Genomic DNA, 22,730 nt, shown 5'->3' on the forward strand with positions numbered 1-22,730 from the left:
AAAGCTGTGCTGAACATGTCCTTATCTTAGAAATTACCTAGGGTTACCCATAGCCCTCTGTTTTTCTAAGCTCCATGTACCTATCCAGGAGCCTCTTAAGAGACCCTATTGTATCCACCTGCACCACTGTTGCTGGCAGCCCATTCCACGCACTCACCACTCTCCGTGTATTTAAAAAAAACTTACCCCTGACATCTCTGTACCTACTTTTTTTTATTATTAACTTTTATTGCAGCACCAACAAACTACATTCAATACAACCAGTTGTTAATCACATTTTGACTGTTTAACCCAGCCACCCCCAGCCTTCATCACCATCCCCCTCCACCCCTCTCTCCCCCATCCCTCTCCCCTCCACCAACCAACTGAATAGTAGTGCATACACAGACAAAGCATTCCTATTTTAGCAAAAGATCTTTTAAGTTAGATATCAAATTTGTCCTCATTATGATTGTGTTTGGTCGTGCATCATTTACTCTTGCTGATGAAAGTTCCAGATAAGAAATGTCCAAAAAAGCTCTGAAGCCAGTGAGTATTTGAAATATCGTGGGGAGGTTTCCAACGCTGGACGGCAATCTTCTTAGCTGCAGTCAGGCCTGCCAGCCAGATTTTGTGTGTTTTTTCCGTAAGGGAAAGGTGAGAGTCATCATTTAGAAGATGTACAGCGTGGTCCTCTGTACCTACTTTCAAGAGCCTTAAAACTGTGCCCTCTCGTGCTAGCCATCTCAGCCCTGGGAAAAAGCCTCTGACTATCCACATGATCAATGCCTCCCATCATCTTATACACCCCTATCAGGTCACTTCTCATCCTCCGTCACTCCAAGGAGAAAAGGCTGAGTTCACTCAGCCTATTCTCGTAAGGCTTGCTCCCCAATCCAGGCAACATCCTTGTAACTCTCCTCTGCACCCTTTCTATGGTTTCCACATCCTTCCTGTAGTGAGGCAACCAGAACTGAGCACTTGTACTCCAAGTGGGATCTGACCAGGGTCCTATATAGCTGTAACATTACCTCTTGGCTCTTAAAACTCAATCCCACAGTTGATGAAGGCCAGTGCACCGTACGCTGCCTTAACTACAGAGTCAACCTGCGCAGCAGCTTTAAGTGTCCTATGGACTTGGACTCTAAGATCCCTCTGGAGAGCTATGGTCCAGGTAGAGGTCAATGGGACTAGGCAGAATAACCAATCAGCACAAACTGGATGGGTTGAAGGACCTGTTTTTGTGCTGTGTAGTGCTCTATAACTTCAATAGTTTTAGTGGTGATAGGATATCCATCTCCCAGTTTCTAAGGGAACAGATGTTTTTTCAGGGGTTTGTTTTGTGGTGGGGGGGGGGGGGGTTGTCAATGTGCCAAGGTAAATAGTTTCAGGATTTCAGAAAGGTGATGAACCTCTAGCTAGTTAGTAAAGTTAAGGATCACAATAGCTAGGCTACCCGAAAGTTCAGAAGTGTGGTTTTACCTCTAATCCAGTAAGAAGTTGCTGTTGCTGAGCTCCAGGGAACTTCGTATCATTGAGCTTTGAACAGACTGTGTCAGCAACCCCTTTTCGATCTTTGTCTTCCAGAACGGCTTTGACTACCTCCTCACGTACCGTGATGATCCACAGACGGTTTTCCCTCGGTACTGTGTCAGCTGGATGATGTCCAGTGGTAAGGCATTCAGAGATCTGGATACCAGGGAGTAGATTGGGGCCAGGGTGGAGACTGAGACCGGTCACCTTGCACTGTAAACAGTGAATCTTCAAACCCATTGAGGTTCCACCATCTGGTCCCTTCTTCCGAAGTCACATCTGCCACTCGGTAAGGAAGTTGGGGATGTGGTGGGCAGTGAGGAAGGCCGCAGCAGGATCTGGACCAGCTAGGAAAATGGCCTGAAAAAGGGCAAATGAAATTCAATGCAGACAGATGTAGAGTGTTGTACTTTGAAAGGACAAACCCGGATTAGGACTTGCATGGTGAATGGTAGGGCACTGAGGAGTCCAGTAGAACAGAGGCACCTGGGAATACAGATCTATAATACATTGAAAGTTGAATCACAGGTGGATAGGGTTGTAAAGAGAACTTTTAGCAAGTGAGCCTTCATAAATACAGGACCCACTAACACCCTCCGTCCGGCGGACCTAATTCTCACACTCAATACTTAACTTGGGATGTAGCCATGGGCACCGACCCTCATGGACCCCAGCTATGCCTGTCTTTTCATCGGCATGGAACAGTTCATGTTCCAGGCCTTCACTGGTGATGCTTCCCAAATCTTTCTGCGCCCCATTGACGACTGCTTTGGCGCTGCTTCACGTGCTCGCGCTGAGCTCATCAATTTCACCAACCTTCCCTCTAACTTCCCCCCCTGCCCTTGGCTTCACTTGGTCCATTTCCGACACCCCTGTCTTTTTCGATCTCTCCAGCTCCATCTCTGGAGATAACTGGCTACTGATATCTTCTATAAATCTACCAATTCCCATGGCTCTCTTGACTATACCTCTTCCTACCTTGTCTCCTGTAAAAATGCCATTCCCTTTTCTCAGTTACTTCGTTTCGTTTCCTTTCCAAGACATCAGAGATGCAGTCCTCCTTCAAAGAAAGAGGTTTCCCTCCCTCCACCATAGATACTGCCCTCACTCGCATCTCTTCCATTTTCCTATCCCTATCCTCCGCTTTCTGAATGGATTGCTCCCTCCATGATTCCCTTGTCCATTGATCCCTCCGCACTAATCCCCCTCTAGGGACTTATCCCTAGAAGAGGAAAAAGTGCTACACCTGCCCGTTCACCTCCTCCCTCACCTCCATTTAGGGCCCAAGCAGTCCTTCTAGGTGAGGTAGTGCTTCACTCGTGAATCTGTTGGGGCCATTGCAGCCTCCTCTGTATTGATGAGACCTGACTTAGAATGGGGGACCGCTTTGTTGCACACCTGCTTAATGGTATTGGTCCATGGCATAAAAAAGGTTGGGTCCCCTGGTCTAGATGTTGACTGTCCATATCGCACCGTAAATGTTGCCCGACCCACCAAGTTCCACCAGCACTGTGGAGCTTTTAGGGAGTCCTGCCGAAGGATTTCAGCCCGAAATGTGGACTGTACTTTTTTCCTTAGATGCTGCCTGGTCTCCAGCATTATGCAAGGAGTCTGCAGACCCCAGGTTGGGAACCCCTCGGGCAGCGTCTGTGGAGGGAAAGGGATGGTCAACGCTTTTGGATAGTTCTCGCATTCAACCCAAAATGTGAGCTTTCCTCCTCTTCCACAGATGCTGCCTGAGTTCCTCCAGCACGTCGCTTTATCAGCATCCTTCAGGCAATGGCTCAGGGTCATCCAAATCCTCAGCTGATGCCCGGTCTGCTAGTCTACTGTTTTTATTGGTGTCTAGGGATTGTGTGCATCCACCCGTGTGCAAGCCCCAGTTTGATATCTCCGTCTCTGAGAGTGAGATGCACTGACAGTGCTGTGTTCCCTGTGTAAGGCCCCTCAGCAGGATTGAACCCACAACTGCTAAAAGCTGAGGTGAGGGTGCAAACAAAACGGCTGTCTATGGCAATGAAGTGCACAGATTCACGACACTCTACCCTGGCTAAGGAAATTTTGTAAGAAGGTGGAGCAGAATCCATCGAGTTTGTACCACCATTCCATCATGGCTGATTTATTTTCCTTCTCAACCCCAATTTTCCAGCCTTCTCCCCACCCTGACTAATCAAGAACCAATCAGTCTCTGCTCTAAATATAACCAATGACATGGCTTCCACAGCTGTCTGTGGCAATGAATTCCACATGTTCACCACCCCGGCATAAGAAACTCCTCCTCAGTTCTGTTCTAACAGGATGTTCTTGTATTCTGAGCCTGTGCCCTCTGGTCCTAGACTCCCCCCACTATTGGAAACATTCTCTCCACGTTCGCTCTTTCTAGGACTTTCAACATAAAAATAACACTAGTTGAAGTTGAGAAAGGAAAAGTAGTACAGGCAAGGGTGGTATGAGGGATTTTCAGGACGGTTCAAGAACCTGATGGCGATGGGTTTGATCTTGAGGTGGGGGTCCAAGTTCCTGTACCTTCTGCCTGAGGGCAGCAGCAAGAAGAGAGCATGGTCTGGATGCTGGTGGTTTCCCTGATAATGGAGGTCACCCTGAGAGCTCACCTGGTGTAGGTGTCCTGGATGGAGGGGAGAGCACTCTGTTAGCCTGCAGGTCACCCTTGGGCAAGGTGTAGCACCTGCTTAGCAACCCCCCCTCTCCCCCCAACCGATCAGAGTCACGTGAAACCATGGAGCAGCTGGTGCATATCACAAGTCCTGGTTATGACGCCAGACAGACAATCTCTGAGCAGTACTGATAATGGCTGGGGTTACCCAGAAGAAGGCAATAGCAAACCACTTCTGTAGAAAATTTGCCAAGAACAATCATGGTCATGGAAAGACCGTGGTCGCCCACGTCATATGACACGGCACCTGATGATCTTCTACCTGATGGCAGCATTGGGAAGCGGGCATGGCCTGGATGGTGGGAGTTCTTGATGATTAAGGTCACCTTCCTCAAGATTCATGTCTTATGTAGATGTCCTGGGTAGTGAGGAGAGCTGTCCTCGTTATGGAGCACGGTGGCCTGTTACGATCCCATGCATTGGAATTTCCATTCCAGGTTGTGATGCAGTCAGTCAGAATGCTTTCCATCGTGTATCTGTGGAAGTTTGTCAGATGTACGCAGCCAAGGTATAAATCCGATGGAAAATCGACTTTGCCTGTAGTAGTCATTGGGTGGGGAGAGCTGACCTGGTGGTGGATCTGGCTGAGTTCGCCACTCGGGGGGCCACGGGCTGATACCTGATGCGTTGCTGGTTCCTCCACAGGGATGCCCGACTTCCTGGAGAAGTTGCACACGGCAGCGGTCCGAGCAAAGAACATGGAGATCAGAGTGAAGGACTACCTGACCGCCAGGAGCCTGGACGGCGTTGAGGCGAAGCCGGTGCAGCACTGCGAGCGCCAGGAGAGCTCCTGCCCCTCACAGCAGATGGACTACGCGTAGGGCCCACCCAGACCAAACGGGGGTGGGGGGAGTGTGGTGAGGTGCCCCGAAACTGGCATTACTCTAATGGAGGCCAACTACTCTTCCAAGGTGGGCACGGACTCCTCAACATCTGACGGCTTCTGACAGCACGGCGTCAGTGTGAGGTGGAACAAAGTTGCATTGCCTGCGAAACTTGAAATATTAGAAATAACACACTGACACCTGCTGCTTCTGAAATGGAAAGTTAGACCACCGTGTCGGGATCCTGACTATTCGAAACGCTTCAGTTGAGTTACCAGCCGGAGCTTGCTTAGTCATTTAGAGCCATTTCGGGTGGTTTTGATACAGGGAGGGGGGTGGTGTGGGAGGAGGAAGTTGTTTGCCTGTAATGTGTGGGCTTTGCTGTGTTTTGGAATAGTGCACAGGTCTGTGTTCTGTGCTTTGCCCTGGTCTCGTGCTGGCCTGCTGTTCGTCATCACTCAGCATTTTTTTAATAAGCAGATTAATTCTCCCAGGAAGCTCTTGGTTGCTACTGAATCTCACCAGAAAGTTCTGGTTCATATATTGGGTGAAGAATTTTCAAATAAAAGTCTGTTTTGTAAGGATCTCAACGTTGAAGACGGGCATTCTTCATGATTGTATTAGTGTATGTGCTTATGGTTCTCATTTTCTGTCTTTCACTCTTGCCCTCTCTCCATCTCTCTCTCTCACTCACCTTCTGCTCTGCGTCTCTGTTTCCTCCTTCCCATCTGTCTCCCTCCCTCGCTCACCCTCTCCTCCTATTTGTCTGTTTCTCTCCTTTGCATGTCCTCTTGCTCATCCTGTCGCGCGTGTGTGTATAATATATGTATTTCTTCCTCTCCCTTTCTCATTCCCCATTTTCCCCTGTGTATGTGTGTGTGTGTCCTCCCTCCTCACACCGTGCATCTCTCCAACTCCTATCCAGCGGTGTTACTGAGTTGGTACTCTGCCCCCTCAGTGGTGGGGGCTCCTGTGGAATGCTGACACATTACTGGGGCCAGATCACTACCTGGCGCATGGATTCCCAGGCTGGTCCCTCGGTTAATGGTAGGGGTCCACGGCATGCAACTGGTCGGGGATCCTGACCTACAGTGGATTGGGATAAGGTGCCAAGCTCACTTAAGAAGAATGGGTTTACCATCACAGGTCCAGTTGACATCTGGGGAAGAGGTGGGGAGCAGAGATCCAATCCTATCTGCCCCGGCTGGGCTTTAAGGGGGCCAAACACATGATGTTATTTCCGTGTGACATAGACCTGGTGGGCCAAATTGTCGTCTCTGGCAACTCAAACTCTATTTCCATTCCCCACTCTTTCCTTGTAACCTGTTTTCCCCCTTGATTCTACTATGCACCCACGCATTTGAGGCAACTTGCAGCAGCCAGCCATGCTCTCAGCCTGTCTTTAAGGGGGGATGGGAGCATCGAAGAAAATCCTCAGGGTACTTGGGAGAACATGCAAACTGCACGGAGAGCAGCCGAGGTCAGGACTGAACCCGGGTTACTGTGAGGCATTAACACTACCCACTGGGTCATGTAGATGACCACTTCACCTCCATACCCTTTGCCATTCTTCAGCTGTGACCAGTACCTGTGTGAAAACAGAAAATCCAGGGAACACTCAGCTGGTCAGGCAGTATAGGAACAGAATTATGTTCCAGCTTAATGTCCCTTCCTGCCTTGAAGCCCTGAAGAAGGGTTGCAGCCCGAGACATCGACTGTCTATTAACTTCCACAGATGCTGCCTGATCTGAGCTCCTCTAGCGTTTTGTGTGTGTGGCCTTGTATTTGCGCCTGCTTTGTGCATTGGCTAAATTAATGGCAATGCCGCCTTCCCACCAGGAGATGGGGCTGTTGTGTTTGTTATGCCTTGAGATTGCTTTCCGTTTGTCAAGGGAGTAAGTCGAAGAGCTGCAGGGTAATGTTGCAGCCCTATGTAAAAAAAAACAGCCCTGGTTAGATCACACGAAGTATTGTTCAGTTCCAGTTTCCTCATTATAGGAAATATGTGGAAGCTTTAGAGAGGGTGCAGAGGAGACTTACTGTCTGGATTAGTGAGTATGTGTTTTGAGGATAGGAGGATGAGGTGACTTGATAAAGCTGTACAAAATGATGAGAGGCATAGATAGTGAACAGCCTGAGACACCAAAAATATGGAACTTAAAACTTTATACCACAGTGTTGTGCTGACCTTTTAACCTACTCTTAAGATCAAACTAGCCTCTGGTTATCCACTTGGTCTGTGCCTCATCATCTTGTACATCTCTATCAACACGGGGGGGAAGCAATTTACAGTGACCCACTAACCTACCAACTGGCATGTCTTTGGGACGTTGCAGGAAACCAGGGAGAAACCTATGCTGTCACAGGAAGAAACAATTAAAGATTGCCTTGTCACATATTCGTCGAATCATACAATGAATTAAGTCATTTGCTGGGGCAGCCCGCAAGTGTTGTCACGTTTCCAGTGCCAACATTATGCTCACACATTAACCAACCCTAACTCGTATGTCTTTAGACTGTGGGAGGAAACCAGAGCACCAGGGGAAACCATGTGGTAACAGGGAGAAAGTACAAACTCCTTGCAGACTGTGGCAGGAATTGGATCCTGATTGCTCAACAGCAGCGGCCGAGGTTGGAATCAAATCCGTCTCTCTGGTCCACTGAAGCAGTGTCTCTACCAGCTGTTCCTTACTGTGCTGTCCTGTGCTGTGGTTTGTTGCTGCACACTTCTCCAGCTCGGCCTCTTGTTCATTCACCCTGCGATTCCAGTGATGTCTCCTTTCTCCTCTGTATTTCACTCTTGTGCCCAATACGTCTGGTGTTCGGGACAGAGTCGATCAACCCTTCCCCATCACCAGAGGGTTTCAGAATCAGGATTATTGTCACTGACACACGTTGTGGTTTGTTGTTTTGCGGCAGTAGTACAGTGCAATACATAAAATGCCCTCTAAATTGCAACAAGAGGAAAAATGTGTTCTTCCATACTACTGCCACAAAAGAACACATTTCATGACATGTCAGTGATAATACACCTGATGTAAATAGTACAAACATGGTGAGGTAGTGTTCATGGTTTTATTGTTTCTTCAGAAATCTGATGGTAGAGGGGACGAAGCTGTTCCTAAAATGTTGAGTGTCTTCAGGTTCCTTTACCACCACTTTGATGGTAGCAATGATGACCTTGATGGTAGGGAACTGAGTGCCCATGATGGGGGTGGCTGAGTTCATAACCCTCTGCAGCTTCTTCCGATCCTGTGCAGTGCCGCTTGCGTACCAGATGGTGATACTGCTCCCAGGGCATTAAAACTACTTTTTGTTGGAAGTCAAATCTCTGCTTCCTCAAAAACCCAGAGCTTTGTAAGGGTAGTTATTTCAAGCTGTGCTCCAACCATTAATTGTGCACCTCAGCCTCATAGTTGGTTCAGTTATTGTAGTGTTGTCCTGTCTGCCTGCCAGTTGCTCTGCCTAAAGCTGTGTGAAGGGATGCGGGTATCTGATGTAAGGATTCCATGTTTTCTAATAGTATAATCTCTCTCTTCTGTTGTGAGAAATTCTAAATGCTGTACTTGTTGCAAGCAAGCACATTCCTACACAAGACATTTTCTGCAGTTGACACTACCTTGCACTGATGGCCATGCTGTGTACCATTGTGAATGTTGGACAACAGGATCATAATCGGGTTTATTATCACTGATACGCTGTGAAATTTGTTGTTTTGTGGCAGCACAACAATGCAAGTTACAATGAGAAATTTTATTTTTCAAAAGAGTGGTGCAATAAGTGCGGCCGTGATTGTGCATCGTTTAGAAATTGATGGCAGAGGAGACAAAGCTATCCCTAAAACAGAGCATGTGTCCTCAAGACTCCTGTGCCTCGTTCCTTGATGGTAGCAATGAGAAGCTGGCATGTCCTGGATGGACGACTAATATTTCCATCCTGTGTTCTCATTGTTCCTGTCCCATCTTGTTCTTGATGTCCTTCATGTGGGCCATGAGACTGAGTTAAGACACTCCCTACTCTCCTCACTCCTCCCCAGCGCGCACACACCCCTCGGAGGATGTCCTTGTATCACCATCTCTGGACGTGAAGTTGGAATCCAGTAACTCAACCATTTTGTACTGTTTAAAGACACTGATTTTGTTTGATAATTCATTTTTAAATCTGTCTTTTTGTGTGCAGGTAAATGTAAAGAGAATGACACTCCACTGAAAATGGTCATTTGTTCTGTATCTCTTTGTTAGCTTTCAGTTGTTCCCCAGTAAATCTCATCTTTTTAATTCACTGCCTTGTTTACAACTAATATTTTCATCTTGTGTGCCTTTAACATCCACTTCCCCGTTTTGTTCTCTATGTCCTTGTGCTCAGCAGAAGCCAGGGAGACCAGGCTATCAATACAATTGGATTACATTGGTTTTGGTCTATCCGATGTGAGGAATGGAACTTCACAAGTCACAGGACCTGTTTATTTAGAGATTCTTCCAGCCCAATGGGTGCAATGTCTGGCAACCCACCTATTTGACACCAGCCTAATTACAATGACCAATTAACCTACTAACCGGATCACTTTGGAATCTGGGAGGAAACCCGCATGGTCAGAGGGAGAATATACAAGCTCCTCACAGATGGTACCAGGATTGAACTCTGAACTCCAATGCCCCAAGTTGTAATAGTGCTGGGGAAACCACATCTCTACTGGCTGACTACAAATGGTAAAAACGCACACTTAACTCTTGTACAAAATCTCCACCATGGATAAAAAGAAAATGTCATGTGAGAAATTTCAAGGCTGGCATTTGCTCTGAAGGGTTAATTTTTAAAAAATGGAAAGATAACTTTAAAATTCCTAATTGGTCAGCGAGTTTGGATGAGGGTTGCCACAGTGCTGGCAGTAAAACTTCAGAAAGACACAAAGGATTCAGTAGCAGATTGGCCGAGGACACAGTGGTGTGAGTCCTAGAGTCACCAGGACATGCAGTCTGGTGTGAAAGATTTGGAATGCTGAGGCTTTGAGTGGTTCTGGATAGGGAGAGTGTTGGTTACAAATAAGAGTTTGGTACGTCTGATAATCCAGGTAGGAGTCTTGATCTGCAACATTGACTGCCCAGTTCCCCTTCATGGATGGTTCCTGTCACATTCAGTTTCTGCGCCATTTTGTTTGGTACTTCTGACGAAATGGCAGTTGTAGATTCAGAGCTGGAAATTAGAGTTTAGCTTTTATCATGTGTACGTTGTCACAATTGATGCATTTCACTTTAGTTTCAATGATCAGCAGTGTCCAGTGATGTTCTGGGGACAGACTGCAAATGTCGCTGTGCTTCAGGTTACAAACCCTAACCTGTGCAGCTTTAGAATGTGGGAGGAAACCCACATGGAGAATGTAGACAGTGGCAGGAACTGAACCCAATGTGATGCTGTAAAGCATTGTGCTAACTGCTACACTTTCACTGCTCCTTCACTTAATGGTAGGGGTCCATAGCATAAGAAATGTTTGGGAACCCCTGCAATAGCCTTTAATCCGTCTGTAACAATGAGAAATCCTGCACAGTAGATCCTGGAGGCAGCTTTTTAAACTCTTGTTAACAGTTTTTCATGACCTCTGACTGTGTGTTCCATGCAAACAGAACTATCTCTGCCTGACCACCCCCCGGATACTTTCCTTCAAATGCATTAAAATTGTGCCCCTTTGTATTAACCATTGCTACTGGCTGGCCATATTATGCCTCTTGTACATCTCTATCAAGTCACCTCACCCTCCTTTACTCTAAAGAGAAAAACTCTAGCTCACTAAACCAATCCACGGAAGACATCTTCTCTGGTCCAGGCAGCATTCTGGTAAATCTCCTCTGCACCCTATCTAAAGCTTCCACATCCTTCCTGTGAACTGAACACAATACTCCAACTGTGGTTTAACCAGGGTTTTACAGAGCTGCAACATTACCTTTTGGCTGTCAAACTCAATCCCTCAACTAATGAAGGCCAACTCACCATAAGCCTCTTAATCACCTTATCAACTTGTCCGTGGATCTAAAGTTGCAGTGCGTGATCAATATTCCTCCACACTGAAGAATCCTGCCACTAACCTTTTACTCTGCCATCAAGTTTGACCTTCTGACATGAATCACTTCACTTTTCTGGATCAAATTCTATCTGCCATGGCTCTGCATCCCATCAATGCCCACAATACCAACCTTCCATTTCCTCAGCTGAGTCATTTATAAAAACTCAGAGGTCCCATATAGATCCCTGCAGAATACCATGGGACAGTAACCTCCAGGCAGAATACACTCCATCCACTACCACTCTGGCTTCTGTGAGAAAACCAATTCTGAATCTATGCAACAACAGGAATTCTGCAGATGCTGGAAATTCAAGCAACACACATCAAAGTTGCTGGTGAACGCAGCAGGCCAGGCAGCATCTCTTGGAAGAGGTGCAGTCAACGTTTCAGGGTGAGACCCTTCGTCAGGACTAACTGAAGGAAGAGTGAGTAAGGGATTTGAAAGTGGGAGGGGTAGATCCAAAATGATAGGAGAAGACAGGAGGGGGAGGGATGGAGCCAAGAGCTGGACAGGTGATTGGCAAAAGGTGATATGAGAGGATCATGGGACAGGAGGTCCGGGAAGAAAGACGGGGGGGGCGGGGGGGGGGGAACCAAGAGGATGGCAAAACGCCATCCCCTTCTCGCAATTCCTCCGTCTCCGCCGCATCTGCTCTCAGGATGAGGCTTTTCATTCTAGGATGAGGGAGATGTCTTCATTTTTTAAAGAAAGGGGCTTCCCTTCCTCCACTATCAACTCTGCTCTTAAACGCATCTCCCCCATTTCACGTACATCTGCTCTCACTCTATCCTCCCGCCACCCCACTAGGAATAGGGTTCCCCTGGTCCTCACCTACCACCCCACCAGCCTCCGGGTCCAACATATTATTCTCCGTAACTTCCACCACCTCCAATGGGATCCCACCACTAAGCACATCTTTCCCTCCCCCCCCCCCCCGCATTCCGCAGGGATCGCTCCCTACACAACTCCCTTGTCCATTCGTCCCCCCCATCCCTCCCCACTGATCTCCCTCCTGGCACTTATCCGTGTAAGCGGAACAAGTGCTACATATGCCCTTACACTTCCTCCCTTACCACCATTCAGGGCCCCAAACAGTCCTTCCAGATGAGGCAACACTTCACCTGTGAGTCGACTGGGGTAATATACTGCGTCCGGTGCTCCCGATGTGACCTTTTATATATTGGCGAGACCCGACGCAGACTGGGAGACCGCTTTGCTGAACATCTACGCTCTGTCCGCCAGAGAAAGCAGGATCTCCCAGTGGCCACACATTTTAATTCCACATCCCATTCCCATTCTGACATGTCTATCCACGGCCTCCTCTACTGTAAAGATGAAGCCACACTCAGGTTGGAGGAACAACACCTTATATTCCGTGTGGGTAGCCTCCAACCTGATGGCATGAACATCGACTTCTCTAACTTCCGCTAGGCCCCACCTCCCCCTCGTACCCCATCTGTTACTTATTTTTATGCACACATTCTTTCTCTCACTCTCCTTTTTCTCCCTCTGTCCCTCTGAATATACCTCTTGCCCATCCTCTGGGTCCCCCCCCCTTGTCTTTCTTCCCAGACCTCCTGTCCCATGATCCTCTCGTATCCCCTTTTGCCTATCACCTGTCCAGCTCTTGGCTCTATCCCTCCCCCTCCTGTCTTCTCCTATCATTTTGGATCTCCCCCTCCCCCTCCAACTTTCAAATCCCTTACTCACTCTTCCTTCAGTTAGTCCTGACGAAGGGTCTCGGCCTGAAACATCAACTGCACCTCTTCCTAGAGATGCTGCCTGGCCTGCTGCGTTCACCAGCAACTTTGATGTGTGTTGTCTGAATCTATGCAGCCAAGTTTCCCTGGAACTGTACCTCCTGGGGAGCTTTGTTGGACTAAAATTGCTAAGCACCACATCCACTATCTTCATTAATGTACTTTGTTACTGCCTTGAAGAATTCAATCAGCCCTCTGAGACCCAAGCTGTTCCTCACAAAAACATTTGTTAATAGTTAGCACTTTGGGCCCAACTCATGGTGAACGAGACTGCTTGAATATTTCAAATTAATCTTACTGCTGACAAGGGGCTCCAGCAGCAAAGGATGTATTATCAATTTACATTGATTTTAACCTATTCCTAGCTGTCTCCTCCTTTCCTTCCCTCCCCCCACTTTTATTCTGGCATTTCCTCCTCCTTTCTCATTCCCAAAATGCCCACTTGAGTTCCTCCAGCATTTTGTGTGTGTTTCTGTGGAGTTCCAGCATCTGCAGAATCTCTTGCATTTACTTTTGGACAAGTTCAGTAAAAGGTGCAATTTGGTGCTTTGGAAGCCATTGCTTCTGAGTAACAGATAAAAACAGTTCTAATAATCATGTTTAATTTAACATTGCATGATAAATAACTGCTTACAGGAACATTTTACAAAAACAATTTATTATTGCCCAGTGTGTAGTAGGTGCAGGCACTTCTCTGCTTTCAGTTGCTTGCAGGATCGGTTCCCTCTGCATCACTTCTTGACCTTCCCCTGAGCTGCTACAGCCTCCATGGCCGCCTTCACCGTTGCCTCGTCTCCCAGGAACTGCATAGGCTTGGTGGGCTTCAGGTTAGCGTCCAACTCATAAACAATTGGAATACCAGTCGGCAGGTTGAGTTCCATGATGGCAGCGTCAGACAACCCTAGAAAGAGTAACAGCAACAAACTGAGGATCGGAGGCCAGGTGATAATACTTCAAAATTAAAATCAAAATTTTTACAAAATAGAGTCCTTCCAGGAAGAGAAAATGTTCTAGTCCACTGCCAAGACCCAAAATCTTCTGGCGATCTCTAAACCTGTTTTTAGGATTTTGCCTTTTTTTAAACTTTAAGGGAGTTCTGACCAGAGTTCTTACAGTGTGACCCTCTCACTACCATCCCTCTAATAGTGAGCTTAAGGCCAACAGCTTAAACCAGTCTGACCTCTCTCATTAACAAGGTGTTTTCACCCAATGAACTGCTTGCTCACTGGATTATTTTTGCACCATTCTTTAAACTCTTCGAGACTTGTGCGTGGAAATCCCAGGAGATCAGCAGTTTCTATGATACTTAAATCACCATGTCTGACACCAACAATCATTCCAGTCAAAAGAATCGCACCTCCTCCCTATTCTGATGTTTGGTCCAAACAACAACTAAACCTCTTGACCATGCTTTTATGCATTGTTACTAGATGATTGGCTGATTGGATATTTGGATTAATGTGAAATGAGGTGGCCATGGAGTGTATGACCCTAGAGAAGGGTACTAGTTACAGCAGCCACGGCTGCTCACAGCACCTCTGACCTTTATGAAGCAGGTCTCCATTCTCGAGTTACACCGCTTGGGTTCATCACTATTTTTAGCATTCACTGAGGCCGGGTCGGGAGTGAGATGATGGAAGTGGTTACGGAGACATTTAATAGTAAATCGACCCCAATCTTTTCACACACAAAAATGAGTGGGACCCACCCATGTGGGGTCATAAATTTGATTAAGTGGCGATGGGGCGAGGCTTGTGTTTAAATTTTCCGCAGAGCCGGTATCTTAAGAGTCAGAAATTCATCAAGTACTCATTCTCGGAATACTCAAAGGCACAGAATTCACACTGCAACAAAGCAGTGTTTCCACCCATCATGTTTCAGCTTTTACTCTTTTCCCTCCTCCCACCTTCTTACTCCCCCTTTTCCAATCCTGATGAAGAGTCTCAGCCTGAAACATCAACTTTTATTCTTTTCCATAGATGCTGCCTGACTTGCTGAGTTCCTCCAGCATTTTGTGTGTTGCTTTAAATATCCTGAGGTACCATTTTAAAGAGCAAAAAAGGTTTTATTTTCACCCAGAGATCAGCATGGTAGCAAATGAGCCTGTGCCGCCCAATTACTCCCATGTAATCAACTAAACCGTACATTTTTGGGACATGGGAGGAAACGGAGCACCCGGAAGGAATCCATATGTTCAGGGGGAAGAACATACAAACTCCTTACAGACAGTGGGGGAGTGCTATTGCACATGTCTTGGCCAATACGTAACTGATATCAGAACAAAATGTTTTGCTCGCAATGCGACCACCAATGGAATCTGATATAAAGATCATTATATGATGCGATGTTGAATAGTGCCTACCTGACCCTATGGTAACAAGGCCAAAGGAGGTCATTGTCCACTGAGTTCATCACAGCTCTAAATAGCCCTAATTTCCATGGAGAAATCTCTGAGCTGGGAAGTCAACTGAAATTCCCATCACCTTCAGTAAGTGATGATGAGGGACCACAGGATCTGGATGGATAAGAGGCACAGATTGAGTGGATAGCCAGAGAGTTTTTCCCAGGCCAGGTACCAGGGGGCTTGATTGTAAGGTGATTGGAGGAAAGCATAGGGGGTACAGAGATTAGTTCTCTACTCAGAAAAGGGTGAGTGTGTGGAACACCCTGCCAGGGGTGGTGGTAGAGGCAGATGCACGAGGAACATTTAAGAACGTCTGAAATAGACACCTAGATGATAGAAAAATGGAGGGCTATGTAGGAGGGAAGGGCTAGATTGACCTTCGAGTAGGTTAAAAGGTAGGCACAACATTGTAGATGGCAGGACCTGTAGTGTTCCATGTCTGGAAGCACACAGGTGGTGGTGTCAATTCCCAGCAATTACTGTAATTCACTGTGTCGCTTTTGCTGGGGGCAGCCCGCAAGTATTGCCACACTTCCAGCTCGGACATTGAATGGCCACAACTTACTAACCCTAACCATATGTCCTTGGAACCTGGGAGGAAACAGGAGCACTGAGACGAAACCCACGCAGTCACAGAACGTACAAACTCTTCATAGTGGCAGAAACTGAACCCAGATTTTACAGCTGGCACGCTTTAAAGCTTTATGCTAGCCGCTACGCTATGATGCCGTCCCATATTCTTTTAACAAATATTCCAACAATTGTTTTCACCTCTAGTCTGCTCCCCTACTCTACAGTGTAGTGCACTCTTCTTACACACACGGGTGCAAATGCGTATCCACGGGGAATTCAATCCAGTCCTCTACATTTAGGATCTACAACAGGATTAATTAGTTGATAAGGGGTGGGCATTAAAAATCAGAAAACCAAATAATGTAGGGCATCCTAATATTTAGTGGCTCTTCTAGCTGCCTGGCTACTGTTAACAAGAACAAGACAATTTTTCCTTCCCCACCCAGGGTTACTGAGGTTAAATTTTATTTACACAAACACGAGGAATTCTGCAGATGCTGGAAATTCAAGCAACACACATCAAAGTTGCTGATGAACGCAGCAGACCGTTGACTGTACCTCTTCCTAGAGATGCTGCATTCACCAGCAACTTTGATGTGTGTTGCTTAAATTTTAATTTAATTTATTTATTTATTTGGTGATACAACATGGAGTAGGCCCTTTCAGCCTCTCGAGCCACGTTGCCCCTAACCTAATCACGGGACAATTTACAATGACCAATTAACATACCGGTACATGGGAGGAGACCGATGGACCTGGAGAAAACCCACACATTCCACGGGGAGGATGTACAGAGACTCCTTACAGAGCAGCACTGGAATTGCACCCCAGACTCCAGAATACCCTCAGCTGTAATAGCATCGTGCTAATCCCTATGCCACTGTGCTGCCCTAATGATGGAAGAAAAACTAAAAGACACTGGACATCTGAAATAGGAACAGAAAATGCTGCAAACAGCCATGTCAGAGAGCACCTGTGGACAGTTTGTTCTTCTGTTGGAGGTGCGTTTCCTTCAGCAATGCCCACAGTCGGTAACATATTGCTGAGCTGCTGGAGCTTGCACATCGCATAATCAACCCCACAGGGAAGAGTGGAATTATTCCAACATTTAGGGTCTAAAGGATACGCTTGTGGATCAATGATTTACTAAAGCAAATCCTGACTGCAGTGTTATTTTATTGGACAAGGCCAGTTTAAATGTGCATTGATCTGCAACGCGAGATCACGCAAATAGTGCATTGGCTTAGCTGACTGATAAGTATATAAAGGCCAAGCATTCGGAGGACACACTACACATGAACAGTGCACCGATGATGTCTCCTTGTATAGTGATGAAATGGCTGCAAATGGATTGCCAAGATCAATTCAACCAGTGATCCCCACTGCTGTCAAAAAGACACTTCCATCAAGCAGATTGAACAGTGATCTTTAAACTATTGGAATCCATGAGCATAGGATGAACAGCAATACCTCTGCCAATGGCTTCTAACCAGCTCCAATTCTGACCCTGGACAGGAATGGAATTTCACAGAGCTCAACCAACTGTTCCTCAAATGTCAATTGTAATCGACACCTTCCCAAGCTGCTCCTTCAGAGCAGCAGGCTACCTAATGTCTCAACACGTGATCTCATCCCCTACCTTTAAATGACTTTTAAAGGCCTTGATTGGCATTAATGGGTGACCTGGAAAAAATCAGGTCAGTATCAAGTGCAAATTCTAACTCGCAGATTGGAGTTGAATCAGAAAAGGAAAGGTTTCCTTCCATAAAGAACGCTGGCAACCTAGATGAGATCTCTCGCTGGTCATTTTTTGCATATGCCATATTCACTCCCCGTCCCCAGTTCAAATTCTGAAAGAGCCATTGCTGGATCAAATGACAGAATCAGGATTTATCATCACTGGTTTGAATGAGGTGAAATTTGTTGCTTAGCAGCAGTACAGGTTCATTTATCACTTGTACACGGAAGCATACAGTGAGATCCGTCTTTTTGCGTTCCACCTAAGGATGTGCTGGGGGCAGCATGCAAATGTCGCAGCAACATAGCATGCCCACAATGTTCCACAGAACGCAAGCAACCACAACAGCACAAGCCCCTTTCCCACACACACATCTCAGAGACTCAGATACTGAGGCAAAACGACAGACTGATTCCAGGAATCTCTCAAGTATCTCTGCATTATATAAGGCACATACAAGTTATTTCTTACCCTCTAGATGCTTGACTATGCCACGCAAACTGTTTCCATGGGCTGCAATCAGAACACGTTTTCCTGCTTTAATCTGTGGTGCAATCACCTCATTCCAGAAAGGCAAGGCTCGTGCAATCGTATCCTTCAGACTCTCACAGGTTGGTAGCTCTGAAGATTTTAGTCCTTTGTAGCGCCTTGCCTGTGATCAAAAAATAATTCTCAGATCAGTTACTATGCTACAAGATACATAACGTAATCACAGCCTCTTCAGAAACTCAGAGGACTATTTAATGCTCTATTTACAAGAAGTGCATCCATACGCATCTCATGATGACAGATAAAAGGCTTGTGCTACATCGTGGTCAGCTCCATCATGGGTAGTAGCCTGCTCACGATTCAGCACGTCTTCAAAAAACGCATCCATCATTAAGGAACCCCACCACCTAGGACATCAGTGTTCCCTCTAATTTGTAATGACCACCATGCGCAAAAATCTTGTGCTGTGCAATTTTTTGCTCAGTGACATGTGCACACTGAATAATTTCTTTAATGAAAAGTGTAATAAGCCAGTTCTAAAATCTGCAGACAAATCATTGCAAATTCCTCATCTGCATCAGAAACAGGAAAGGAAATGTGATTGTATACTTAACATGCTAATAAGATAGAGGGTGACAATCTTCTGTGTGCAGTTTAAATTCCTTTATGCGTTAGTAGCAAAAGGTGTGTGCACACACTTACCTTAGAGGGAACATTGCAGGACATGCGGTCTTTTCACTGCTACCAGCAGAGAGGAGGTACAGGAGTCTGAAGGCACACACTCACATTTTATGAACACTTTCTTACTATCCCATTAGATATCTGAACTGCCCAGGAAACCATAAACATTAACTCATTATTTTTGGTCCTGATGCTTTGGCCCGGAAAGTTGACTGTTTATTCCCCTTCATAGATGCTACCTGACTTTCTGAGTTCCTCCAGCATTGTGTGTGTGTGTTATTCTGGATTTCCAGCATCTGCAGAATCTTATGCGTTTACCTCAATATTTTGCTTTTTCTTTGCACTTTTTTATATTTATTGTACTAAAAATGAGAGGCGCGTGTGAATTGCCAAATTACACAATAACAAATATGATTCTGATTAATAGACACTTTCATAATCTCAGGATAATCCCTATTCAGTTTATAACTCAGATAATTTTAATGGTTTAAATACTTTTTCCAAGGTGCAGCAAAGTAGGTAAAATGACAATTTCCATACATTCGTATTCCCCAAATGGCAAAGTAATAATCACAGTTTAATCTTATTTAGTGATCCAGCTTCAGAGATAAATGTTAATCTAGAGGCATAAAAAGGAAACAACAGCCCCTTTCCCCTGCACCTCACAGAAATACCCCCACCCCAGCAGAAAGCTGCCAGATCCTGACTCAGAACCCAAGTTAAAGTATATTCTAGCTCTTGTGGAAGATTATTTGATTGGATCTGAACCAGGTTGGCTAAGCAAGTAGGTGCTACACTCTGCCCTGCAGGGTAGCGGAGTACCTTACATCTTCTTGGTAGATGCTGTCTCCACCCCACATATTACACCATATTGATTTTAATGGCAGAAGCGTTTAAATATAATAACACACAAGCGAAGTTTGAATAGTACATGGAAAGAAGGGGTACGAAGGGTTACAGACTGGTTGCAGGTCAAGGGGACTATGCAGAATAATAGCTCGGTATGAGCTAGGCATTGCCAGCTGATGGTGGACTGGCATCAGCACTGGAGTTCGAGGCACATGGTCCTGGGTTTGAATCCAGCTGGTCCCCTTGCATGCTTACTATTCGTGCTGGGTTCAGTGTTCAGCTAGCAACTCGGCCTCGTAAAAAACAAATGCTAAGGAAACAGCAAAAATGCTGCCCAATGCATGAAAAAGAACAACATGGACTAGATGTGCCCTCATTCTAATCATTCCCACAGCTCTGATCAAAAAGCTCCAGAACTTGGGCCTCTGTACCTCCCTCTGCAACTAGATCGTCAGCTTCCTAACCAGAAAACCACAATCTGTGCAGATCGGAAATGACATCTCCACTTCGCTGACAATCAACACTTGCTCACCTTGGGTGTGTGCTTAGCCCTCTGCTCTTTCTCCCTATATTGTACCCATGACTCTGGGGCTAGGCACAGCTCAAATGCCATCTTTTAATTTGCTGATGATACAACTATTGTTGGCAGAATGTCAGACGGTGATGAGAGGGCACACAGGAAGCGAGATACATCAGCTAGTTGAGAGGTGTCACAGTAACAAACTTTTGCACTCAGCGTCAGTAAGACCAAACAACTGATTGTGGCCTTCAGAAAGGGTAAGACGAGGGAACACACACCAGTCCTCAGAGGGATCAGAAGTGGAGAAAGTAAGCAATTTCAAGTTCCTGGGTGGCAATATCTCTTCAGGGTCTAACCTGGACCAAACGTATCGATGCAGCTATAAAGGTGGCAAGACAGCGGTTATATATCAATAGGAGATTTGGCTCATCACCTAAAACACTCAAATTTCTAGGTGTACTGTGGACAGTATTCTAACTGGCTGCATCACCATCTAGTATGGGGGGTGGGGTGGGGAGCTACTGCACAGTATTGAAGTAACCTGCAGAGAGTTGTAAACTTAAGTCAGCTCCATCATGGGCACCAGCATCTATCATTAAGGACTCCCATCACCCAGGTTATGCCTACCTTCAGGAAGCAGGTACAGAACATTGAATGATTCAGGAACAGCTTCTTTCCCTCTGCCATCAGATTTCTGAATGGACCTTGAACCCATGAACACTACCTCACTATATTTTTATTTATGCTCTACTTATTTAACTATATACACACGCACACGTACAAATTCACTGTTTTTCTCCAGTATCTACTGCATTGTCCTGCTGCAGCAAAGACAAATTTGTGATAAATACTGGAGACATTAAACCTGATTCTTTTCTCATTACTACCATCCTGGAGGCACACACCTGGAAGAGATGTGGGTGTGAAAATGATGAACACAAACAGCATTTGATGAACACGAATGGGAATAGAGTCAAGTCTACAAATGAAAACGCCCCACTAATCACCAGTTTCAAAGTGCCCAAGCGCATTTCTAGAGACCCGATGTGACAAGGCAGACAGGAGCAGAATCTGAGAATTACTAATTCGGAGAATGCGGCGCTGGACAGTTTCCATGACATGAAAGTCGATGAATGTGTGAATAGGCAAGAGAGGCATCGTGAGGAACTGCACGTTTCACCACCAGGCGGAAGGAGACGCAGGGCATGTGGAGAGTTACAAAATGGGCAAAAAAATATCTACAGCAGTGAAATCCGGATTCAATTCTGTGCGTTGCGTTAACATACAAGGATATCCCAGGATTTAGGACGAACGTAAGGATCAAAGAAACTTTCCACGAGGGCAGACAAGTGCTGTTATCTTCCGCCAGGGTGGATCTTCACCCCATTTTTACCCAGCCCAAGGACCCCTCTTCACCACTACCATCATCAGCCCAGGGGAATTTCCATCCTCCCCCGCACCAGTCCAGGGATAGTGTGTCCCCCACCCAGCATAAAGAGGTAACTTTCCTTGCAATGGTGCCGACACGCCCCGTCCCAAGTCCAGACACCATGCCCTCTCCCCACCCCAATCTCGGGATCGTGGTCTCCCCTCTCAATCCCGCAACCATCCAGGAACCGGACCTCCCAATCCCACGTTAAATCTGGAGACTGCGGCCCCCCTTCCCCATCAGCACCCCAGCCCAGGTACGTTCCCTCTCCCCGTCCCCACCCCGGCCCAGAGACCATACATACCACAGTCCCCTCTCTCTAAACCACCCCGGCCAGACCCCTCACCTTGCTGATGATAGTGTAGTACGGGTGCTTCTCATCCATGGGGGGCGGCGGGATGTCGAAGGAGCGCCGCCAGATCTTCACCTGCTCCTCGCCGTGCTTGGCGGCGGTCTCGGCTTTATTGAGGCCGGTCAGCCCGCCGTAGTGGCGCTCGTTGAGGTGCCAGGTGCGGGTGACGGGCAGCCACATCTGGTCGATGCCATCCAGGATGACCCAGAGGGTGCGGATGGCGCGCTTCAGCACCGAGGTGTAGCACACGTCGAACTGGTAGCCGGCCTCCTTCAGGGCCTGGGCCCCACGGGTCGCCTCGCCCAGCCCCTTCTCGCTCAGGTCGGCGTCGAACCAGCCGCAGAAGCGGTTCTCCTGGTTCCAGGTGCTCTCGCCGTGCCGCACGATCACCAGCTTGTAGCAAGCCATTGCGGTACTGTAATCGAGGGGCGAGGCTGCAAGATTACCTAGGAGACGGTACCGGGCCCAGAGGTCCAAATGACGGCGCGCCTGGAAAAGGAGCCTATTTAACCCCTCGGTCGGCGGAAGACCCGCCTACCTTGGCGAAAACCACGCCCACCAGCGGGAGCGGGAGGACCGTACCGGTAGAGCCTGTCCATCAGAGAGACCACGCCCACTGGCATGAGAGGGAGATCCGGGCCGATAGAAACTGTCCATCAGTGACAGGCCGCGCCCACCGGGCCGAGAGAACCTGTCCATCAGTGACAGGCCGCGCGCACCGGCAGCAGTGGGTGGACCGTGTCTGTAAACCTGTCAATCAGTGGCAGGCCACGCCCACCGGACCGAGAGAACCTGTCCATCAGTGACAGGCCGCGCCCACCGGCAGCAGTGGGTGGACCGTGTCTGTAAACCTGTCAATCAGTGGC

General features: G+C 47.0%; 2 protein-coding genes across 2 annotated transcripts in view; one reads left to right on the forward strand and one right to left on the reverse strand.

Annotated features, from left to right (window-relative positions):
* The window catches only part of stard7 (StAR related lipid transfer domain containing 7), a 49,358-nt gene extending 43,763 nt beyond the window's left edge, over nt 1–5,595 (forward strand). The window contains exons 8-9 of the mRNA XM_072266702.1: nt 1,567–1,651; nt 4,832–5,595. Coding sequence (XP_072122803.1) covers nt 1,567–1,651; nt 4,832–5,007 — 261 coding nt within the window. The 3' untranslated portion in view covers nt 5,008–5,595. The remainder of the gene's footprint in view (nt 1–1,566; nt 1,652–4,831) is intronic.
* Nucleotides 5,596–13,414: 7,819 nt separating this feature from the next.
* LOC140201911 (phosphoglycerate mutase 2) lies at nt 13,415–22,353 on the reverse strand. The gene is made up of 3 exons (XM_072266703.1): nt 21,859–22,353; nt 18,016–18,196; nt 13,415–13,730 (listed from the first exon to the last, which is right to left on the reverse strand). Exons 1-3 carry the CDS (start codon nt 22,270–22,272, stop codon nt 13,561–13,563), a joined length of 765 nt encoding a protein of 254 aa, XP_072122804.1. The 5' UTR covers nt 22,273–22,353; the 3' UTR covers nt 13,415–13,560.
* Nucleotides 22,354–22,730: the final 377 nt, after the last annotated feature.

The sequence above is a fragment of the Mobula birostris genome, chromosome 8, assembly GCF_030028105.1.
Source record: "Mobula birostris isolate sMobBir1 chromosome 8, sMobBir1.hap1, whole genome shotgun sequence".
Classification (NCBI taxonomy): domain Eukaryota; kingdom Metazoa; phylum Chordata; class Chondrichthyes; order Myliobatiformes; family Myliobatidae; genus Mobula; species Mobula birostris.